General features: G+C 40.2%; 1 protein-coding gene and 1 long non-coding RNA gene across 2 annotated transcripts; both read left to right on the top strand.

The window, feature by feature from the left end:
- Window positions 1–1,121: 1,121 nt before the first annotated feature.
- LOC105444040 (probable serine/threonine-protein kinase clkA) lies at window positions 1,122–5,906 on the top strand. The gene is made up of 4 exons (XM_030985025.1): window positions 1,122–1,213; window positions 2,583–2,663; window positions 5,118–5,441; window positions 5,679–5,906. The coding sequence occupies exons 1-4, from the start codon at window positions 1,206–1,208 to the stop codon at window positions 5,836–5,838; spliced, it is 573 nt and encodes a 190-aa protein (XP_030840885.1). The 5' UTR covers window positions 1,122–1,205; the 3' UTR covers window positions 5,839–5,906.
- Window positions 5,907–15,829: 9,923 nt separating this feature from the next.
- Window positions 15,830–18,423, top strand: LOC115923483. The gene is made up of 2 exons (XR_004063908.1): window positions 15,830–15,877; window positions 18,334–18,423. It is a non-coding gene; the product is annotated as an uncharacterized LOC115923483 (long non-coding RNA).
- The last annotated feature ends 98 nt before the right edge of the window (window positions 18,424–18,521 follow it).

Consider the following 18,521-nt stretch of genomic DNA (forward strand, 5'->3'; position numbering starts at 1 on the left):
ATAATGAAAAAAATATCATATATTTCACAACAATTGTATTACATACAGTGGCACTTGTTTTATGTTATAATCTTTCACTTCTCACATAGTTTTATCTTCGTCTTGCCTGGTGCGTGATATTATATATGTATCCCGCTCTGGTCCAGATGTAATAATGTCATAATCTAATGATGTGATAGGGAACATTATTTGATAATTTGAAAACAAAATGTTGTAACAAGAAAATACAAATAAACTATTTATGCATATGGGTTTTGTCTTCCTTCAGAAAGTCAGATTTTATGTGAAAGGATACAGGACACAATCGACTGTGGGGAGCGACATATAAACATGGTTTCTGCCGTCTGGGGGCGCACTGACTACAGCACTTGTGGTAATGATGCTACCACAGATTGTACATTAGATGTCATCAGTTACATGATTCCTCGATGTGACCATAGGAGATCGTGTACTTTTAAACCCAGAAATGGTATCTTCGGCGGAGTAAACCCATGTTCTGGTGTCGACAAGTACTTGAATGTAACATACATATGCGAAGGTAATATTCTACATTTTTAGGGGGAATAAAAGTAGGACCAGTAAGGGGGCATAGCGATGAAAGTTTGAGAAAGGTCGGAACAAAATGAACAAGTTATGAAATTTATAAAAGATCATTCTATCTTCCAAAATTCCTGAGGTGTAAATCGAGCTACAGGGTAGAACAAAAATGAAGGTTGAAAACTGTAAGCCTATCCCGAGTCCTACAGCTATAAAAACACCTTGCTATCACAAAGGTATTTTGCCTCTTTGCTAACCGCTCTGGTCCAGATGAAATAATGGCATAATTTAATGCTTTGACAGGGAACATTATTTGATAATTTGAATAAAATGTGTCAGAAGATAATACACGTGAAATATCAATGCATATGGGTTTTTTCATCTGTATTTCTTCTATCTTCTACAGATGTTCAGATTGTTTGTAACAACCAAGAGGCAATAATCGACTGTGGGGAGCGACATATAAACATTGTCTCTGCCATCTGGGGGCGTACTGACGACAGCACTTGTGATAGTGATTCGACCACAAATTGTACATTAGATGTGATCAGTTACATGATTCCTCTATGTGACAATCAGCAATCGTGTACTTTTAAATCCAACAGTTATCGCTTCGGCAGTCAAGATCCGTGTCTTGGTATCAACAAGTACTTGAATATCACTCACACATGCGGAGGTAATACTCTTTTTTTTTAGGAGGAATAGAAGTGGGACAAATGAGGGGGCATAGCATTTAAGTTTGGAAAGGTCGGAACGAAATGAACGAGTTATGAAATTGATAAAAGATCATTCTATCTTCCAAAATTACAGAAGGGTGAATCAAGCTACAGTGTAGAACAAAAATGAGAAAGGTTGAAAACTGTTAGCCTCCCCCTAATCATATCGTTATAAAAACGTCTTGTTATCACAAAGGTATTATGCCTTCGTGCATACGCGAAATAATTATGGGGGGGGGGGGGAGGAAACATTGAAGAAACAAAGTTTGTATACAGTAGGCTTGCGGGTGCACCTTGTGAGAGAGAGAGAGAGAGAGAGAGGAGAGGATTGAGGAGTCCTGCAAAGGACTCTCGGTAATCTTTCTTGAGGGTTTGTAGTCCTGAAAAGGACTGTTTGGTATAGTCTTATAAAAGACTGCTGGTTATATTTCTTAGCTTATAGTTCTAAGGAGAACTATAGCGCTTGGAGAGGATGAGGGGCGGGAGTGGCTCGACGTTTCGAACAGGTTGACTATCCGTCGTCAGGAGTGTCGACGGGAGTGTCGACAGGAGTGTTCACTCCTGACGACGGATAGTCAACTTACCGAGAGTCCTTTTCCGGACTCCTCAATCCTCCCTCTCTCTCTCTCACATGGTGCACCCGCAAGCCTACTGTATATCTACATCACCATGCAAGCCAACACTTACAAGCAGCATCTAACAAAGTTTGTATCTTTTAACACACAGGTCTCATATGCTACTGGTTGATCATCTCTATGTAATAATTTTATTTTTGATAACTTTTGCAAACAGGCTACCCAGTTGAGCGTCAACCTAGGGTTCCAGGTTTCTTACTTTGCAAAAAATATATAAATAGGTCTCAATTGCATCTAATGTACTTCATTGCTATTTTACATACAGCCAAAATGTTTATTCCTTATGTCAAATGCTTTTTTTAACAACTTGTTTGTTGCATTGCTTTGAAAATTTAATGTTATAGTAATCAAACTTAATCTGTAATTTATCCGGCCCGTGCTAACTTTCTAGATTTGTAGTACATTAGCTATTTTAGCTAGTGATTTAGATACAGCCACTCATTTTATGTCTAATACTTTTATTTAAAATCAGTTTGTTGCATTGCCATTAGATTCAAGAGTTATAGTAATCAAACCAAATCTATAATTCAACAGGACCATGGTAGCTTTCTTATGATACTAAAAATGTATGTATCGATGTGTCAGTTTTGAATGGGACACCCCACATATTGTATGTATACGTTTACTTATTGAACGGGAAATATTGTACAGAATATTGAACAGTAATTTTAATTTTAATTTGCATATAAATTAGAAATACGAACAACACCGACAACAAGTCAGATGACACCAACGACGATGCAATCGACACAGATGATCACATCGCAACCCAAAGGTATGTTGAAACGCTCAATAGTGATAAAGATGAAAGTTAACACAGAACCTTTAAAAATCACAAACACACACCCACACAAGCCCCACACACCCTTCCCCACATACACACTCACGCCTTAAAGGTACTATGTCCCTTTTGCAGGCCAAACAAATGAAAAGGTTAAATTCCAATGGCATTTGAATGAAATACTAATTTAGAACTCCCCTTAAAGAAATGGGGCTTGAAAATGTCTTTAAGTGGGCAAATAACGCCTATTAGTTTTTAAATCGACTTAGGAGCTATAGAGCCAATAGGTAATAGTCTTGATTTTCAGACCATTGTACCGCATGGTCGTACATTTTATGCTGCGCAAAGATTCAATCATTTTAATTTTGGCCATTACAAGAAGTGGGTTATTGATGTAGACAAATCCTTTACAGCTCATTTTATGTATGTTATTACCTCAGAAAAAGAAAAAGCCAGTCAGTCACTCAATACTGACAATAGTGTCTTACAGTGAAGTCTAGCAAGTAAACGGGTTTCCTTGCATAATTTGAATATATGGACACTGCTAACGTTTACATTTCACAGATGAGACATACATGACATATTCATAATTCCTGCAAAGTTCTACAGAATTTGGGGTTGGCTGCAAAATGCACATAGCATCTTTAACACACGCACTCTAACTCAAACGTATCCACATACACACACATAATAATAATGAAAACAAGATCATATATTTCACAACAAATATATTACATATATTACATATTTCACTTCTCATATAGTTTTACCGATTAGGTCGGTGCCCGGGTGGCGACAGCCCGGGCACCGAGCGTATTTTTGACTACGAGACACCCGCAGATGCCCCGCCGATCACTGGGCGAACACCTTGCGACCAACGGCCGGCCTCCGGTCAATAAAAATCAGCCGATGGCCTGTGGGAGACCGACCGGGAATCGGCGGGCCATCAGTCGGTCACTGCCGGAACGCCGCGCGGATGAGCCTCTCGATTTCGCGGGGAGCGACCTATAAACATGTTTTTTGCCGTCTGGGGGCGCACTGACGACAACACTTGTGGTGATGCGACCATAGATTTTAAATTAGATGTGGTCAGTTACATGATTCATCTTTGTGACCTTAGGCGTTCGTGTACTTTTAAACCCAAGAGTTCTCTCTTCGGCGCACAAAATCTGTGTCTTGGGGACAAATACTTGAATAACACTCACACATGCGGAGGTTTTAAGGAGGAATAGAAGTAGGAAAAATGAGGGGGCAGAACGATGAAAGTTTGAAAAAGGTCGGACAAAAAGAAAGGATTCATGAATGTGATAAAATATCATTCCTATTTATATGATTTTATTTCTGCAGTCTTCCAAACATAATAACTGAATAACAAAGAACATATGCACGTAAACTATAATACATCATATACAAACAATATCTTCATGTCAAATTGTTTTTGTACATATAAACATGTAATTACGAAACTTGATATATCTATCCTAAGTACTATCCTAACTAGTTATGTGGAAAAAGTGCTAGAGACCGTAATCATTAGCAATGCTTGACTAGGATGGCGGCCTCATGAAAAAATAAAATGAAAATGTGTTTGAGTATTTGAGTATGAGTTTATGACTGTGTTGTGTGAGTGTTTATTTTGTGCGTGTGTGTGTGCATATGCGCGCGGTCGTAAGTTTTGTATGTGTGTGTAGCAAAAAGTTGATATGCACGTGGCTCTGTGTTGTATGGTGGAGTGGAAACAAATTTATCCTTTTTAATAAAGGAAACATAGAATACGAAATAGAATACGAAATATGCAAAAATGAGTTGCAGTGTGACCAACGTTTAAGATATCAATGATAATTGCCTTCTTCTATCTTTCAAAATTACAAAAGTGTATATCAAGCTACAGTTTTAAACGAAAACGAAAAGTTTGAAAACTGTAAGTCTCCCCCGAGTTCTACTGCTATGAAAACGACGTGCAGTCACAAGGTATTTTGCCTCTTTGGCTAATAGCAGAAGATGGCACTATTTGATCCAATCAGCACTAATATTCCGGCCCCGTAATTTTCATGAGATATTCATTAAAAATTACCTCCAAAATATAATTCATCAACAAACTATTTATTTATTTATTAAGTTTTATTTCAGTAGGGTGGTTTTATTCAAGCTCAAAAAATAAATGGCCTGCTTTCCCCCAAAAGCCCTACATTATACAGGTACATAAAATAACATTACATTTCAAACGCTTCGTTTAAAAATGTTGAATCTAAGATGTATGGCCATACTTTTTATCAGTGTCTGTGATATGGTGTAATATTGAAGACCTATTAGTCAGGTCTATCCCTAACGTTTTGTTAACAGACCTGACTAAGACCAACTGATAACCACGTGGAATTAAGAGCACAAATTATAAATATAGGTGTATAGTTCTTTGTTAATGCGTATAACATTTAATTTATCCCTCAGGAACAACACTAGGAACAACCACAGGAACAACACCAGGAACGACACCTGTGACAACGCCAGCTACAACACCTGGAACAAAACCTGGAACAACACCTGGAACAACACCGGTAACGACGCCAGCTACGACACCGGGAACAACACCTGGAACAACACCCGGGACAACTCCTGTAACAACACCTGGAACAACACCAGTAACAACGCCAGCTACGACACCTGCAATAACACCTGGAACAACACCAGTAACAACGCCAGCTACGACACCTGCAACAACACCTGGAACAACTCCGGGAACCACACCAGGTACTACACCAGGCACAACACCAGGTAAGGCCAAGTTTTGTTTAGGGTATGAAGCTAGACATACTATTGTACTTTTAAGGATTTTGGATCTGAATGTTATGTGGTTATTGCCTCTGTCAAGACCTTAAAGCACTCGTCACACCTAAAATATGTAATTTGGAATGCCAAACAGCTTCTGATATCCATGTAAAACTAAGCGCAGAAATCTTGAATATAGGTGTAGAGTTCTTTAGTAGTTGTTATAACATTAAATTTATCCAGTAACAACGCCAGGAACAACACACAATACAACTCCTGGAACGACACCTGGAACAACGCCAGCTACGACACCGGGAACAACGGCAGGAACAACAACCCCTGGAACAGCAACGGTAACAACGCCAGGAACAACACCCGGAACAACTCCTGGAACGACACCTGAAACAACACTTGGAACAACACTTGAAACTACGCCAGCTACAACACCGGGAACAACCCCAGGTACAACACAAGGAACAACGCCTGGAACAACACCTGGAACCACTCCAGCTACAACACCTGCAACAACACCTGGAACAACACCAGGCACAACACCAGGTAAGGTAAAAAAAAAATTGGTTTAAAGAGAAACACATTACTGTACTTTAAAGAAGTTGGGTTTTCTGAATGTCATGTGGCCAGTGCCTTTGTAAGATGTGTTAACATTTGTCATATCCAAAGCCAAACATCAACTGAAAATCAAGTAAACTAAGCGCAGATATCTTCTTTAGTTCTATATCAATACATATAACTTTTGATGTTTTCCCTCAGGAACAACTCCCGGAACAACACCTAGAACCACACCAGCTACGACACCTGCAACAACCCCAGGAACGACAGCCGGAACAACACCTGAAACAACGCCTGGAACAACGCCTGGAACAACACCAGGCACAACACCAGGTACTACACCAAGCACCACACCAGGTAAGGTCAAAAAAAAATTGGTTTTAAAGACAGACACATTACTGTACTTTAAAGGAGTTGGGTTTTCTGAATGTCATGTGGCCAGTGCCTTTGTAAGAAGTGTGAACATTTGTCATTTCCAAAGCCAAACAGCAACTGATAATCAAGTAAACACAGCGAAGATATCTTATATATAGGTATTTAGTTCTATATCAATACATATAACTTTTGATGTTTTCCCTCAGGAACAACTCCTGGAACAACACCTGGAACCACTCCAGCTACAACACCTGCAACAACCCCAGAAACGACAGCCGGAACAACCCCTGGAACAACGCCTGTGACAACGACAGCCGGAACAACACCTGGAACAACGCCTGGAACAACACCAGGCACAACACCAGGTACTACACCAGGCACCACACCAGGTAAGGTCAAATTTTTTTGGTTTTAAAGACAGACACATTACTGTACTTTAAAGGAGTTGGGTTTTCTGAATGTCATGTGGCCAGTGCCTTTGTAAGAAGTGTGAACATTTGTCATATCCAAAGCCAAACATCATATAAAAATCAAGTAAACTAAGCGCAGATATCTTCTTTAGTTCTATATCAATACATATAACTTTTGATGTTTTCCCTCAGGAACAACTCCCGGAATAACACCTAGAACCACTCCAGCTACAACACCTGCAACAACCCCAGGAACGACAGCCGGAACAACCCCTGGAACAACGCCTGTGACAACGCAAGCTACAACACCTGGAACAACACCTGGAACAACACCAGGCACAACACCAGGTACTACACCAGGCACCACACCAGGTAAGGTCAAATTTTTTTTGGTTTTAAAGAGAGACACATTACTGTACTTTAAAGAAGTTGGGTTTTCTGAATGTCATGTGGCCAGTGCCTTTGTAACAAGTGTGAACATTTGTCATTTCCAAAGCCAAACAGCAACTGAAAATCAAGTAAACTAAGCGCAGATATCTTATTTAGTTCTATATCAATACATATAACTTTTGATGTTTTCCCTCAGGAACAACTCCCGGAACAACACCTGGAACCACACCAGCTACAACACCTGCAACAACCCCAGGAACGACAGCCGGAACAACACCTGGAACAACACCTGGAACAACACCAGGCACAACACCAGGTACTACACCAGGCACCACACCAGGTTAGGTCAAATTTTTTTAGAGCTCTGTCTAAACTTTGCTAGGTCCCTCTACTGTAACTTTCGTGAGTGGTTACCTGAAAGCCAGTGTTCTCGAAGACAATTGAGACACAGTAATAGGCTACGTGAAATCAATTGTAGGACAGAACGCTACAGAAAAAGTGCTTTACCCTATCTAGTAAGGCTTTTGAACCAGCTATGATGTGGCATCCGGTTTGTTTAACTTTTTTGATAGCATAATACTGCCAAACTTTGTGAATTATATGTATTTTTGTCATTATAACTTCAATTTCTGTATCAAGATACAAATAAGGTCATCTTTAGTAACCTCATTTCTTTCCCATGTTTTTTTTTTCTTTATATGAATTATTGCCAGTTACCTAAAGCCTCTTTTAAATCACAATTTGTTCATTATGATTCATTTTCAAATTGCAATCTTTGCCTGAACCCATCTACAATTCGTCGAATCTTAATGCATTATATTTCAGATTCAATTAAATATCTTGGATTGAACAATTATATTATTGCTAAATGTAGAAACATAATGTAAATATTTTCAATACGCTTTACCTCAATTTATCAGTTAATTATCTTTACTCTTCGTATTGTATACTGTCGATTTCATAATTACATGTATTATTTTAAATTGCCTCTGGTTGCTCGTTGTTTTATCTTAACGCTATTAGATTACGCAGGTCTGCAATTACTCCTTTTGAATCTTGCTTCTCTGCTATATCCGCCTGTATTTAGTTGTTATGTATAAATATTTTCTTAAACAGGTTGTTATTATACTTTTTAAAATGTTTTTACTACCATCTGCGTTAAAAAAGAAAACATTCTCATTTATACATTTTACAACTTACCAAATAATTGTTAGGTAAGCCATAGTAATAATAATGGAGGGTTCTTGTATAGCGCTCATGTCAGTCAGATTTTTGTTCTTCTTATTAGTACTATTCGTAATGTCAATGTTGCAATGCATACTTTTATTTTTTTTTATCGTCAATTTGTATGTAATTTTTAATTGTTGGCAAGTTCCCCTTCTCTCCTCCCCCTTCTTTACCTCTTGCCGCTCTCTCTCTCTCTCTCTCTTAGTTCTTCCTCTTTCTCTTTCTCTTTCTCTCTCCTTCACCTCTTTCTCTCCTTCCTCTCTCTCTCTCTCTTTCTCTCTTTCTCCATCTTTCTATCTTTCCTGCTCTTTCTCTTTCCTGCTCTTTCCCTTATTAATACCACGTTTAATAAAGAATTACAAAATGTATATCAGTGGTTAAAATGTAATAAGTTAATTATAAATATGTCTAAAACTAACTATATGGTTTTTAGCAATATGAATTATAATATTGATGATATAAGAATCCATATGGACAAATCCCAACTATTACATACAAATCATACCAAATTTTTAGGTGTTCATATAGATGAATCCATGTCTTGGAAATATCATTTAGGAGATGTTTGTTCTAAAATTTCTCAAGTTGTTGGTATCCTATATCGCCTGCGCAATTTATTACCCGAAAAAATGCTTCTTACTATTTACAATACCCTTTTCCTACCCCACATATCATACTGTAATATAAATTGGGGTGGCTGTCCTAAGTCATATTCTGATAGAGTCTTTAAACTACAAAAAAAAAGCCATTCGCCTGATATCAAAATCCTCGTATAACTCTCATTCTGCTCCGCTATTTCATAAGCTCAATGTATTAAGCCTATCCGATATTTGTCAGCTACAAACTGGTATGTTCATGTATAAATGTAAAAATCGCTTATTCCCTCGTTATATTACTGATCTATTTCCTATAAATGCAAGTATTCACTCTTATCAAACTCGGTCTTCTAATGATTTTCATTTCCCAAAATACATGTTTCAATAAATACCATACCCATACCAATTTTTTGGTTTTAAAAAGAGACACATTACTGTACTTTAAAGAAGTTGGGTTTTCTGAATGTCATGTGACCAGTGCCTTTGTAAGAAGTGTGAACATTTGTCATATCCAAAGCCAAACATCAACTGAAAATCAAGAAAACTAAGCGCAGATATCTTATTTAGTTCTATATCAATACATATAACTTTTGATGTTTTCCCTCAGGAACAAGTCCCGGAACAACATCTGGAACCACACCAGCTACAACACCTGCAACAACCCCAGGAACGACAGCCGGAACAACACCTGCAAAAACGTCTGCAACAACACCAGGCACAACACCAGGTACTACACCAGGCACCACACCAGGTAAGGTCAAATTTGTTTTGGTTTTAAAGACAGACACATTACTGTACTTTAAAGGAGTTGGGTTTTCTGAATGTCATGTGGCCAGTGCCTTTGTAAGAAGTGTGAACATTTGTCATTTCCAAAGCCAAACAGCAACTGATAATTAAGTAAACACAGCGCATATATCTTGAATATAGGTATTTAGTTCTATATCAATACATATAACTTTTGATGTTTTCCCTCAGGAACAACTCCTGGAACAACACCTGGAACCACTCCAGCTACAACACCTGCAACAACCCCAGGAACGACAGCCGGAACAACCCCTGGAACAACGCCTGTGACAACGCAAGCTACAACACCTGCAACAACACCTGGAACAACACCAGGCACAACACCAGGTACTACACCAGGCACCACACCAGGTAAGGTCAATTTTTTTTTTGGTTTTAAAGAGAGACACATTACTGTACTTTAAAGAAGTTGGGTTTTCTGAATGTCATGTGGCCAGTGCCTTTGTAAGAAGTGTGAACATTTGTCAAATCCAAAGCCAAACATCAACTGAAAATCAAGTAAACTAAGCGCAGATATCTTATTTAGTTCTATATCAATACATATAACTTTTGATGTTTTCCCTCAGGAACAAGTCCCGGAACAACACCTGGAACCACACAAGCTACAACACCTGCAACAACCCCAGGAACGACAGCCGGAACAACACCTGGAACAACGCCTGGAACAACACCAGGCACAACACCAGGTACTACACCAGGCACCACACCAGGTAAGGTCAATTTTTTTTTGGTTTTAAAGACAGACATATTACTGTACTTTAAAGGAGTTGGGTTTTCTGAATGTCATGTGGCCAGTGCCTTTGTAAGAAGTATGAACATTTGTCATTTCCAAAGCCAAACAGCAACTGATAATCAAGTAAACACGGCGCAGATATCTTTAATATAGGTATTTAGTTCAATATCAATACATATAACTTTTGATGTTTTCCCTCAGGAACAACTCCCGGAATAACACCTAGAACCACTCCAGCTACAACACCTGCAACAACCCCAGGAACGACAGCCGGAACAACCCCTGGAACAACGCCTGTGACAAAGCAAGCTACAACACCTGGAACAACACCTGGAACAACACCAGGCACAACACCAGGTACTACACCAGGCACCACACCGGGTAAGGTCAAATTTTTTTTGGTTTTAAAGAGAGACACATTACTGTACTTTAAAGAAGTTGGGTTTTCTGAATGTCATATGGCCAGTGCCTTTGTAACAAGTGTGAACATTTGTCATTTCCAAAGCCAAACAGCAACTGATAATCAAGTAAACACAGCGCAGATATCTTGAATATAGGTATTTAGTTCTATATCAATACATATAACTTTTGATGTTTTCCCTCAGGAACAACTCCCGGAACAACACCTGGAACCACTCCAGCTACAACACCTGCAACAACCCCAGGAACGACAGCCGGAACAACACCTGGAACAACACCTGGAACAACACCTAGAACAACACCAGGCACAACACAAGGTACTACACCAGGCACCACACCAGGTAAGGTCAAATTTTTTTTGGTTTTAAAGACAGACACATTACTGTACTTTAAAGAAGTTGGGTTTTCTGAATGTCATGTGGCCAGTGCCTTTGTAAGAAGTGTGAACATTTGTCATTTCCAAAGCCAAACAGCAACTGATAATCAAGTAAACACAGCACAGATATCTTGAATATAGGTATTTAGTTCTATATCAATACATATAACTTTTGATGTTTTCCCTCAGGAACAACTCCCGGAACAACACCTGGAACCACTCCAGCTACAACACCTGCAACAACCCCAGGAACGACAGCCGGAACAACCCCTGGAACAACGCCTGTGACAACGCCAGCTACAACACCTGGAACAACGCCTGGAACAACACCAGGCACAACACCAGGTACTACACAAGGCACCACACCAGGTAAGGTCAAATTTTTTTTTGGTTTTAAAGAGAGACACATTACTGTATTTTAAAGGAGTTGGGTTTTCTGAATGTCATGTGGCCAGTGCCTTTGTAAGAAGTGTTAACATTTGTCATATCCAAAGCCAAACAGCAACTGAAAATCAAGTAAACTAAGCGCAGATATCTTATTTAGTTTTATTTCAATACATATAACTTTTGATGTTTTCCCTCAGGAACAACTCCCGGAACAACACCTGGAACCACTCCAGCTACAACACCTGCAACAACCCCAGGAACGACAGCCGGAACAACCCCTGGAACAACGCCTGTGACAACGCCAGCTACAACACCTGGAACAACACCTGGAACAACACCAGGCACCACACCAGGTAAGGTAAAAAAAAAAATTTGGTTTTAAAGAGAGACACATTACTGTACTTTAAAGAAGTTGGGTTTTCTGAATGTCATGTGGCCAGTGCCTTTGTAAGAAGTGTGAACATTTGTCATTTCCAAAGCCAAACAGCAACTGATAATCAAGTAAACACAGCACAGATATCTTGAATATAGGTATTTAGTTCTATATCAATACATATAACTTTTGATGTTTTCCCTCAGGAACAACTCCCGGAACAACACCTGGAACCACTCCAGCTACAACACCTGCAACAACCCCAGGAACGACAGCCGGAACAACACCTGCAAAAACGTCTGCAACAACACCAGGCACAACACCAGGTACTACACCAGGCACCACACCAGGTAAGGTCAAATTTGTTTTGGTTTTAAAGAGAGACACATTACTGTACTTTAAAGGAGTTGGGTTTTCTGAATGTCATGTGGCCAGTGCCTTTGTAAGAAGTGTGAACATTTGTCATTTCCAAAGCCAAACAGCAACTGATAATTAAGTAAACACAGCGCATATATCTTGAATATAGGTATTTAGTTCTATATCAATACATATAACTTTTGATGTTTTCCCTCAGGAACAACTCCTGGAACAACACCTGGAACCACTCCAGCTACAACACCTGCAACAACCCCAGGAACGACAGCCGGAACAACCCCTGGAACAACGCCTGTGACAACGCAAGCTACAACACCTGCAACAACACCTGGAACAACACCAGGCACAACACCAGGTACTACACCAGGCACCACACCAGGTAAGGTCAAATTTTTTTTTGGTTTTAAAGAGAGACACATTACTGTACTTTAAAGAAGTTGGGTTTTCTGAATGTCATGTGGCCAGTGCCTTTGTAAGAAGTGTGAACATTTGTCATATCCAAAGCCAAACAGCAACTGAAAATCAAGTAAACTAAGCGCAGATATCTTATTTAGTTCTATATCAATACATATAACTTTTGATGTTTTCCCTCAGGAACAACTCCCAGAACATCACTTGGAACCACACCAGCTACAACACCTGCAACAACCCGAGGAACGACAGCCGGAACATCACCTGGAACAACACCAGGCACAACACCAGGTACTACACCAGGCACCACACCAGGTAAGGTCAAATTTTTTTTGGTTTTAAAGACAGACACATTACTGTACTTTAAAGAAGTTGGGTTTTCTGAATGTCATGTGGCCAGTACCTTTGTAAGAAGTATGAACATTTGTCATTTCCAAAGCCAAACAGCGACTGATAATCAAGTAAACACAGCGCAGATATCTTGAATATAGGTATTTAGTTCAATATCAATACATATAACTTTTGATGTTTTCCCTCAGGAACAACTCCCGGAACATCACCTGGAACCACTCCAGCTACAACACCTGCAACAACCCCAGGAACGACAGCCGGAACAACCCCTGGAACAACGCCTGTGACAACGCCAGCTACAACAACTGGAACAACACCTGGAACAACACCAGGCACAACACCAGGTACTACACCAGGCACCACACCAGGTAAGGTCAAATTTTTTTTGGTTTTAAAGAGAGACACATTACTGTACTTTAATTAAATTGGGTTTTCTGAATGTCATGTGGCCAGTGCCTTTGTAAGAAGTGTGAACATTTGTCATATCCAAAGCCAAACAGCAACTGAAAATCAAGTAAACTAAGCGCAGATATCTTATTTAGTTCTATATCAATAGATATAACTTTTGATGTTTTCCCTCAGGAACAACTCCCAGAACATCACCTGGAACCACACCAGCCACAACACCTGCAACAACCCGAGGAACGACAGCCGGAACATCACCTGGAACAACACCAGGCACAACACCAGGTACTACACCAGGCACCACACCAGGTAAGGTCAAATTTTTTTTGGTTTTAAAGACAGACACATTACTGTACTTTAAAGAAGTTGGGTTTTCTGAATGTCATGTGGCCAGTACCTTTGTAAGAAGTATGAACATTTGTCATTTCCAAAGCCAAACTGCAACTGATAATCAAGTAAACACGGCGCAGATATCTTTAATATAGGTATTTAGTTCAATATCAATACATATAACTTTTGATGTTTTCCCTCAGGAACAACTCCCGGAATAACACCTAGAACCACTCCAGCTACAACACCTGCAACAACCCCAGGAACGACAGCCGGAACAACCCCTGGAACAACGCCTGTGACAAAGCAAGCTACAACACCTGGAACAACACCTGGAACAACACCAGGCACAACACAAGGTACTACACCAGGCACCACACCAGGTAAGGTCAAATTTTTTTTTGGTTTTAAAGAGAGACACAATACTGTACTTTAAAGAAGTTGGGTTTTCTGAATGTCATATGGCCAGTGCCTTTGTAACAAGTGTGAACATTTGTCATTTCCAAAGCCTAACAGCAACTGATAATCAAGTAAACACAGCGCAGATATCTTGAATATAGGTATTTAGTTCTATATCAATACATATAACTTTTGATGTTTTCCCTCAGGAACAACTCCCGGAACAACACCTGGAACCACTCCAGCTACAACACCTGCAACATCCCCAGGAACGACAGCCGGAACAACACCTGGAACAACACCTGGAACAACACCTAGAACAACACCAGGCACAACACCAGGTACTACACCAGGCACCACACCAGGTAAGGTAAAAAAAATTTTGGTTTTAAAGAGAGACACATTACTGTACTTTAAAGAAGTTGGGTTTTCTGAATGTCATGTGGCCAGTGCCTTTGTAAGAAGTGTGAACATTTGTCATTTCCAAAGCCAAACAGCAACTGATAATCAAGTAAACACAGCACAGATATCTTGAATATAGGTATTTAGTTCTATATCAATACATATAACTTTTGATGTTTTCCCTCAGGAACAACTCCCGGAACAACACCTGGAACCACTCCAGCTACAACACCTGCAACAACCCCAGGAACGACAGCCGGAACAACCCTGGAACAACGCCTGTGACAACGCCAGCTACAACACCTGGAACAACGCCTGGAACAACACCAGGCACAACACCAGGTACTACACCAGGCACCACACCAGGTAAGGTCAAATTTTTTTTTGGTTTTAAAGAGAGACACATTACTGTATTTTAAAGGAGTTGGGTTTTCTGAATGTCATGTGGCCAGTGCCTTTGTAAGAAGTGTTAACATTTGTCATATCCAAAGCCAAACAGCAACTGAAAATCAAGTAAACTAAGCGCAGATATCTTATTTAGTTTTATTTCAATACATATAACTTTTGATGTTTTCCCTCAGGAACAACTCCCGGAACAACACCTGGAACCACTCCAGCTACAACACCTGCAACAACCCCAGGAACGACAGCCGGAACAACCCCTGGAACAACGCCTGTGACAACGCCAGCTACAACACCTGGAACAACACCTGGAACAACACCAGGCACAACACCAGGTAAGGTCAAATTTTTTTTGGGTTTTAAAGAGAGACACTTTACTGTATTTTAAAGGAGTTGGGTTTTCTGAATGTCATGTGGCCAGTGCCTTTGTAAGAAGTGTGAACATTTGTCATATCCATAGCCAAACAGCAACTGAAAATCAAGTAAACTAAGCGCAGATATCTTATTTAGTTCTATATCAATACATATAACTTTTGATGTTTTCCCTCAGGAACAACTCCCGGAACAACACCTGGAACCACTCCAGCTACAACACCTGCAACAACCCCAGGAACGACAGCCGGAACAACACCTGGAACAACACGTGGAACAACACCTAGAACAACACCAGGCACAACACCAGGTACTACACCAGGCACCACACCAGGTAAGGTCAAAAAAAAATTTGGTTTTAAAGAGAGACACATTACTGTACTTTAAAGAAGTTGGGTTTTCTGAATGTCATGTGGCCAGTGCCTTTGTAAGAAGTGTGAACATTTGTCATTTCCAAAGCCAAACAGCAACTGATAATCAAATAAACACAGCACAGATATCTTGAATATAGGTATTTAGTTCTATATCAATACATATAACTTTTGATGTTTTCCCTCAGGAACAACTCCCGGAACAACACCTGGAACCACTCCAGCTACAACACCTGCAACAACCCCAGAAACGACAGCCGGAACAACACCTGCAAAAACGTCTGCAACAACACCAGGCACAACACCAGGTACTACACCAGGCACCACACCAGGTAAGGTAAAATTTGTTTTGGTTTTAAAGAGAGACACATTACTGTACTTTAAAGAAGTTGGGTTTTCTGAATGTCATGTGGCCAGTGCCTTTGTAAGAAGTGTGAACATTTGTCATATCCAAAGCCAAACAGCAACTGAAAATCAAGTAAACTAAGCGCAGATATCTTATTTAGTTCTATATCAATACATATAACTTTTGATGTTTTCCCTCAGGAACAACTCCCAGAACATCACCTGGAACCACACCAGCTACAACACCTGCAACAACCCGAGGAACGACAGCCGGAACATCACCTGGAACAACACCAGGCACAACACCAGGTACTACACCAGGCACCACACCAGGTAAGGTCAAATTTTTTTTGGTTTTAAAGACAGACACATTACTGTACTTTAAAGAAGTTGGGTTTTCTGAATGTCATGTGGCCAGTACCTTTGTAAAGAGTATGAACATTTGTCATTTCCAAAGCCAAACAGCAACTGATAATCAAGTAAACACGGCGCAGATATCTTTAATATAGGTATTTAGTTCAATATCAATACATATAACTTTTGATGTTTTCCCTCAGGAACAACTCCCGGAATAACACCTAGAACCACTCCAGCTACAACACCTGCAACAACCCCAGGAACGACAGCCGGAACAACCCCTGGAACAACGCCTGTGACAACGCCAGCTACAACACCTGGAACAACGCCTGGAACAACACCAGGCACAACACCAGGTACTACACCAGGCACCACACCAGGTAAGGTCAAATTTTTTTTTGGTTTTTAAGAGAGACACATTACTGTATTTTAAAGGATTTGGGTTTTCTGAATGTCATGTGGCCAGTGCCTTTGTAAGAAGTGTTAACATTTGTCATATCCAAAGCCAAACAGCAACTGAAAATCAAGTAAACTAAGCGCAGATATCTTATTTAGTTTTATTTCAATACATATAACTTTTGATGTGTTCCCTCAGGAACAACTCCCGGAACAACACCTGGAACCACTCCAGCTACAACACCTGCAACAACCCCAGGAACGACAGCCGGAACAACCCCTGGAACAACGCCTGTGACAACGCCAGCTACAACACCTGGAACAACACCTGGAACAACACCAGGCACAACACCAGGTAAGGTCAAATTTTTTTTTGGTTTTAAAGAGAGACACTTTACTGTATTTTAAAGGAGTTGGGTTTTCTGAATGTCATGTGGCCAGTGCCTTTGTAAGAAGTGTGAACATTTGTCATATCCATAGCCAAACAGCACCTGAAAATCAAGTAAACTAAGCGCAGATATCTTATTTAGTTCTATATCAATACATATAACTTTTGATGTTTTCCCTCAGGAACAACTCCCGGAACAACACCTGGAACCACTCCAGCTACAACACCTGCAACAACCCCAGGAACGACAGCCGGAACAACACCTGGAACAACACCTGGAACAACACCTAGAACAACACCAGGCACAACACCAGGTACTACACCAGGCACCACACCAGGTAAGGTCAAAAAAAAAATTGGTTTTAAAGAGAGACACATTACTGTACTTTAAAGAAGTTGGGTTTTCTGAATGTCATGTGGCCAGTGCCTTTGTAAGAAGTGTGAACATTTGTCATTTCCAAAGCCAAACAGCAACTGATAATCAAGTAAACACAGCACAGATATCTTGAATATAGGTATTTAGTTCTATAACAATACATATAACTTTTTATGTTTTCCCTCAGGAACAACTCCCGGAACAACACCTGGAACCACTCCAGCTACAACACCTGCAACAACCCCAGGAACGACAGCCGGAACAACCCCTGGAACAACGCCTGTGACAACGCCAGCTACAACACCTGGAACAACACCTGGAACAACACCAGGCACAACACCAGGTAAGGTCAATTTTTTTTTGGTTTTAAAGAGAGACACATTACTGTATTTTAAAGGAGTTGGGTTTTCTGAATGCCATGTGGCCAGTGCCTTTGTAAGAAGTGTGAACATTTGTCATTTCCAAAGCCAAACAGCAACTGAAAATCAAGTAAACTAAGCGCAGATATCTTATTTAGTTCTATATCAATACATATAACTTTTGATGTTTTCCCTCAGGAACAACTCCCGGAACAACACCTGGAACCACTCCAGCTACAACACCTGCAACAACCCCAGGAACGACAGCCGGAACAACCCCTGGAACAACGCCTGTTACAATGCAAGCTACAACACCTGGAACAACACCTGGAACCACTCCAGCTACAACACCTGCAACAACCCCAGGAATGACAGCCGGAACAACA

Source organism: Strongylocentrotus purpuratus, unplaced genomic scaffold (assembly GCF_000002235.5).
Source record: "Strongylocentrotus purpuratus isolate Spur 01 unplaced genomic scaffold, Spur_5.0 spur5_scaffold_14, whole genome shotgun sequence".
Classification (NCBI taxonomy): Eukaryota; Metazoa; Echinodermata; class Echinoidea; order Camarodonta; family Strongylocentrotidae; genus Strongylocentrotus; species Strongylocentrotus purpuratus.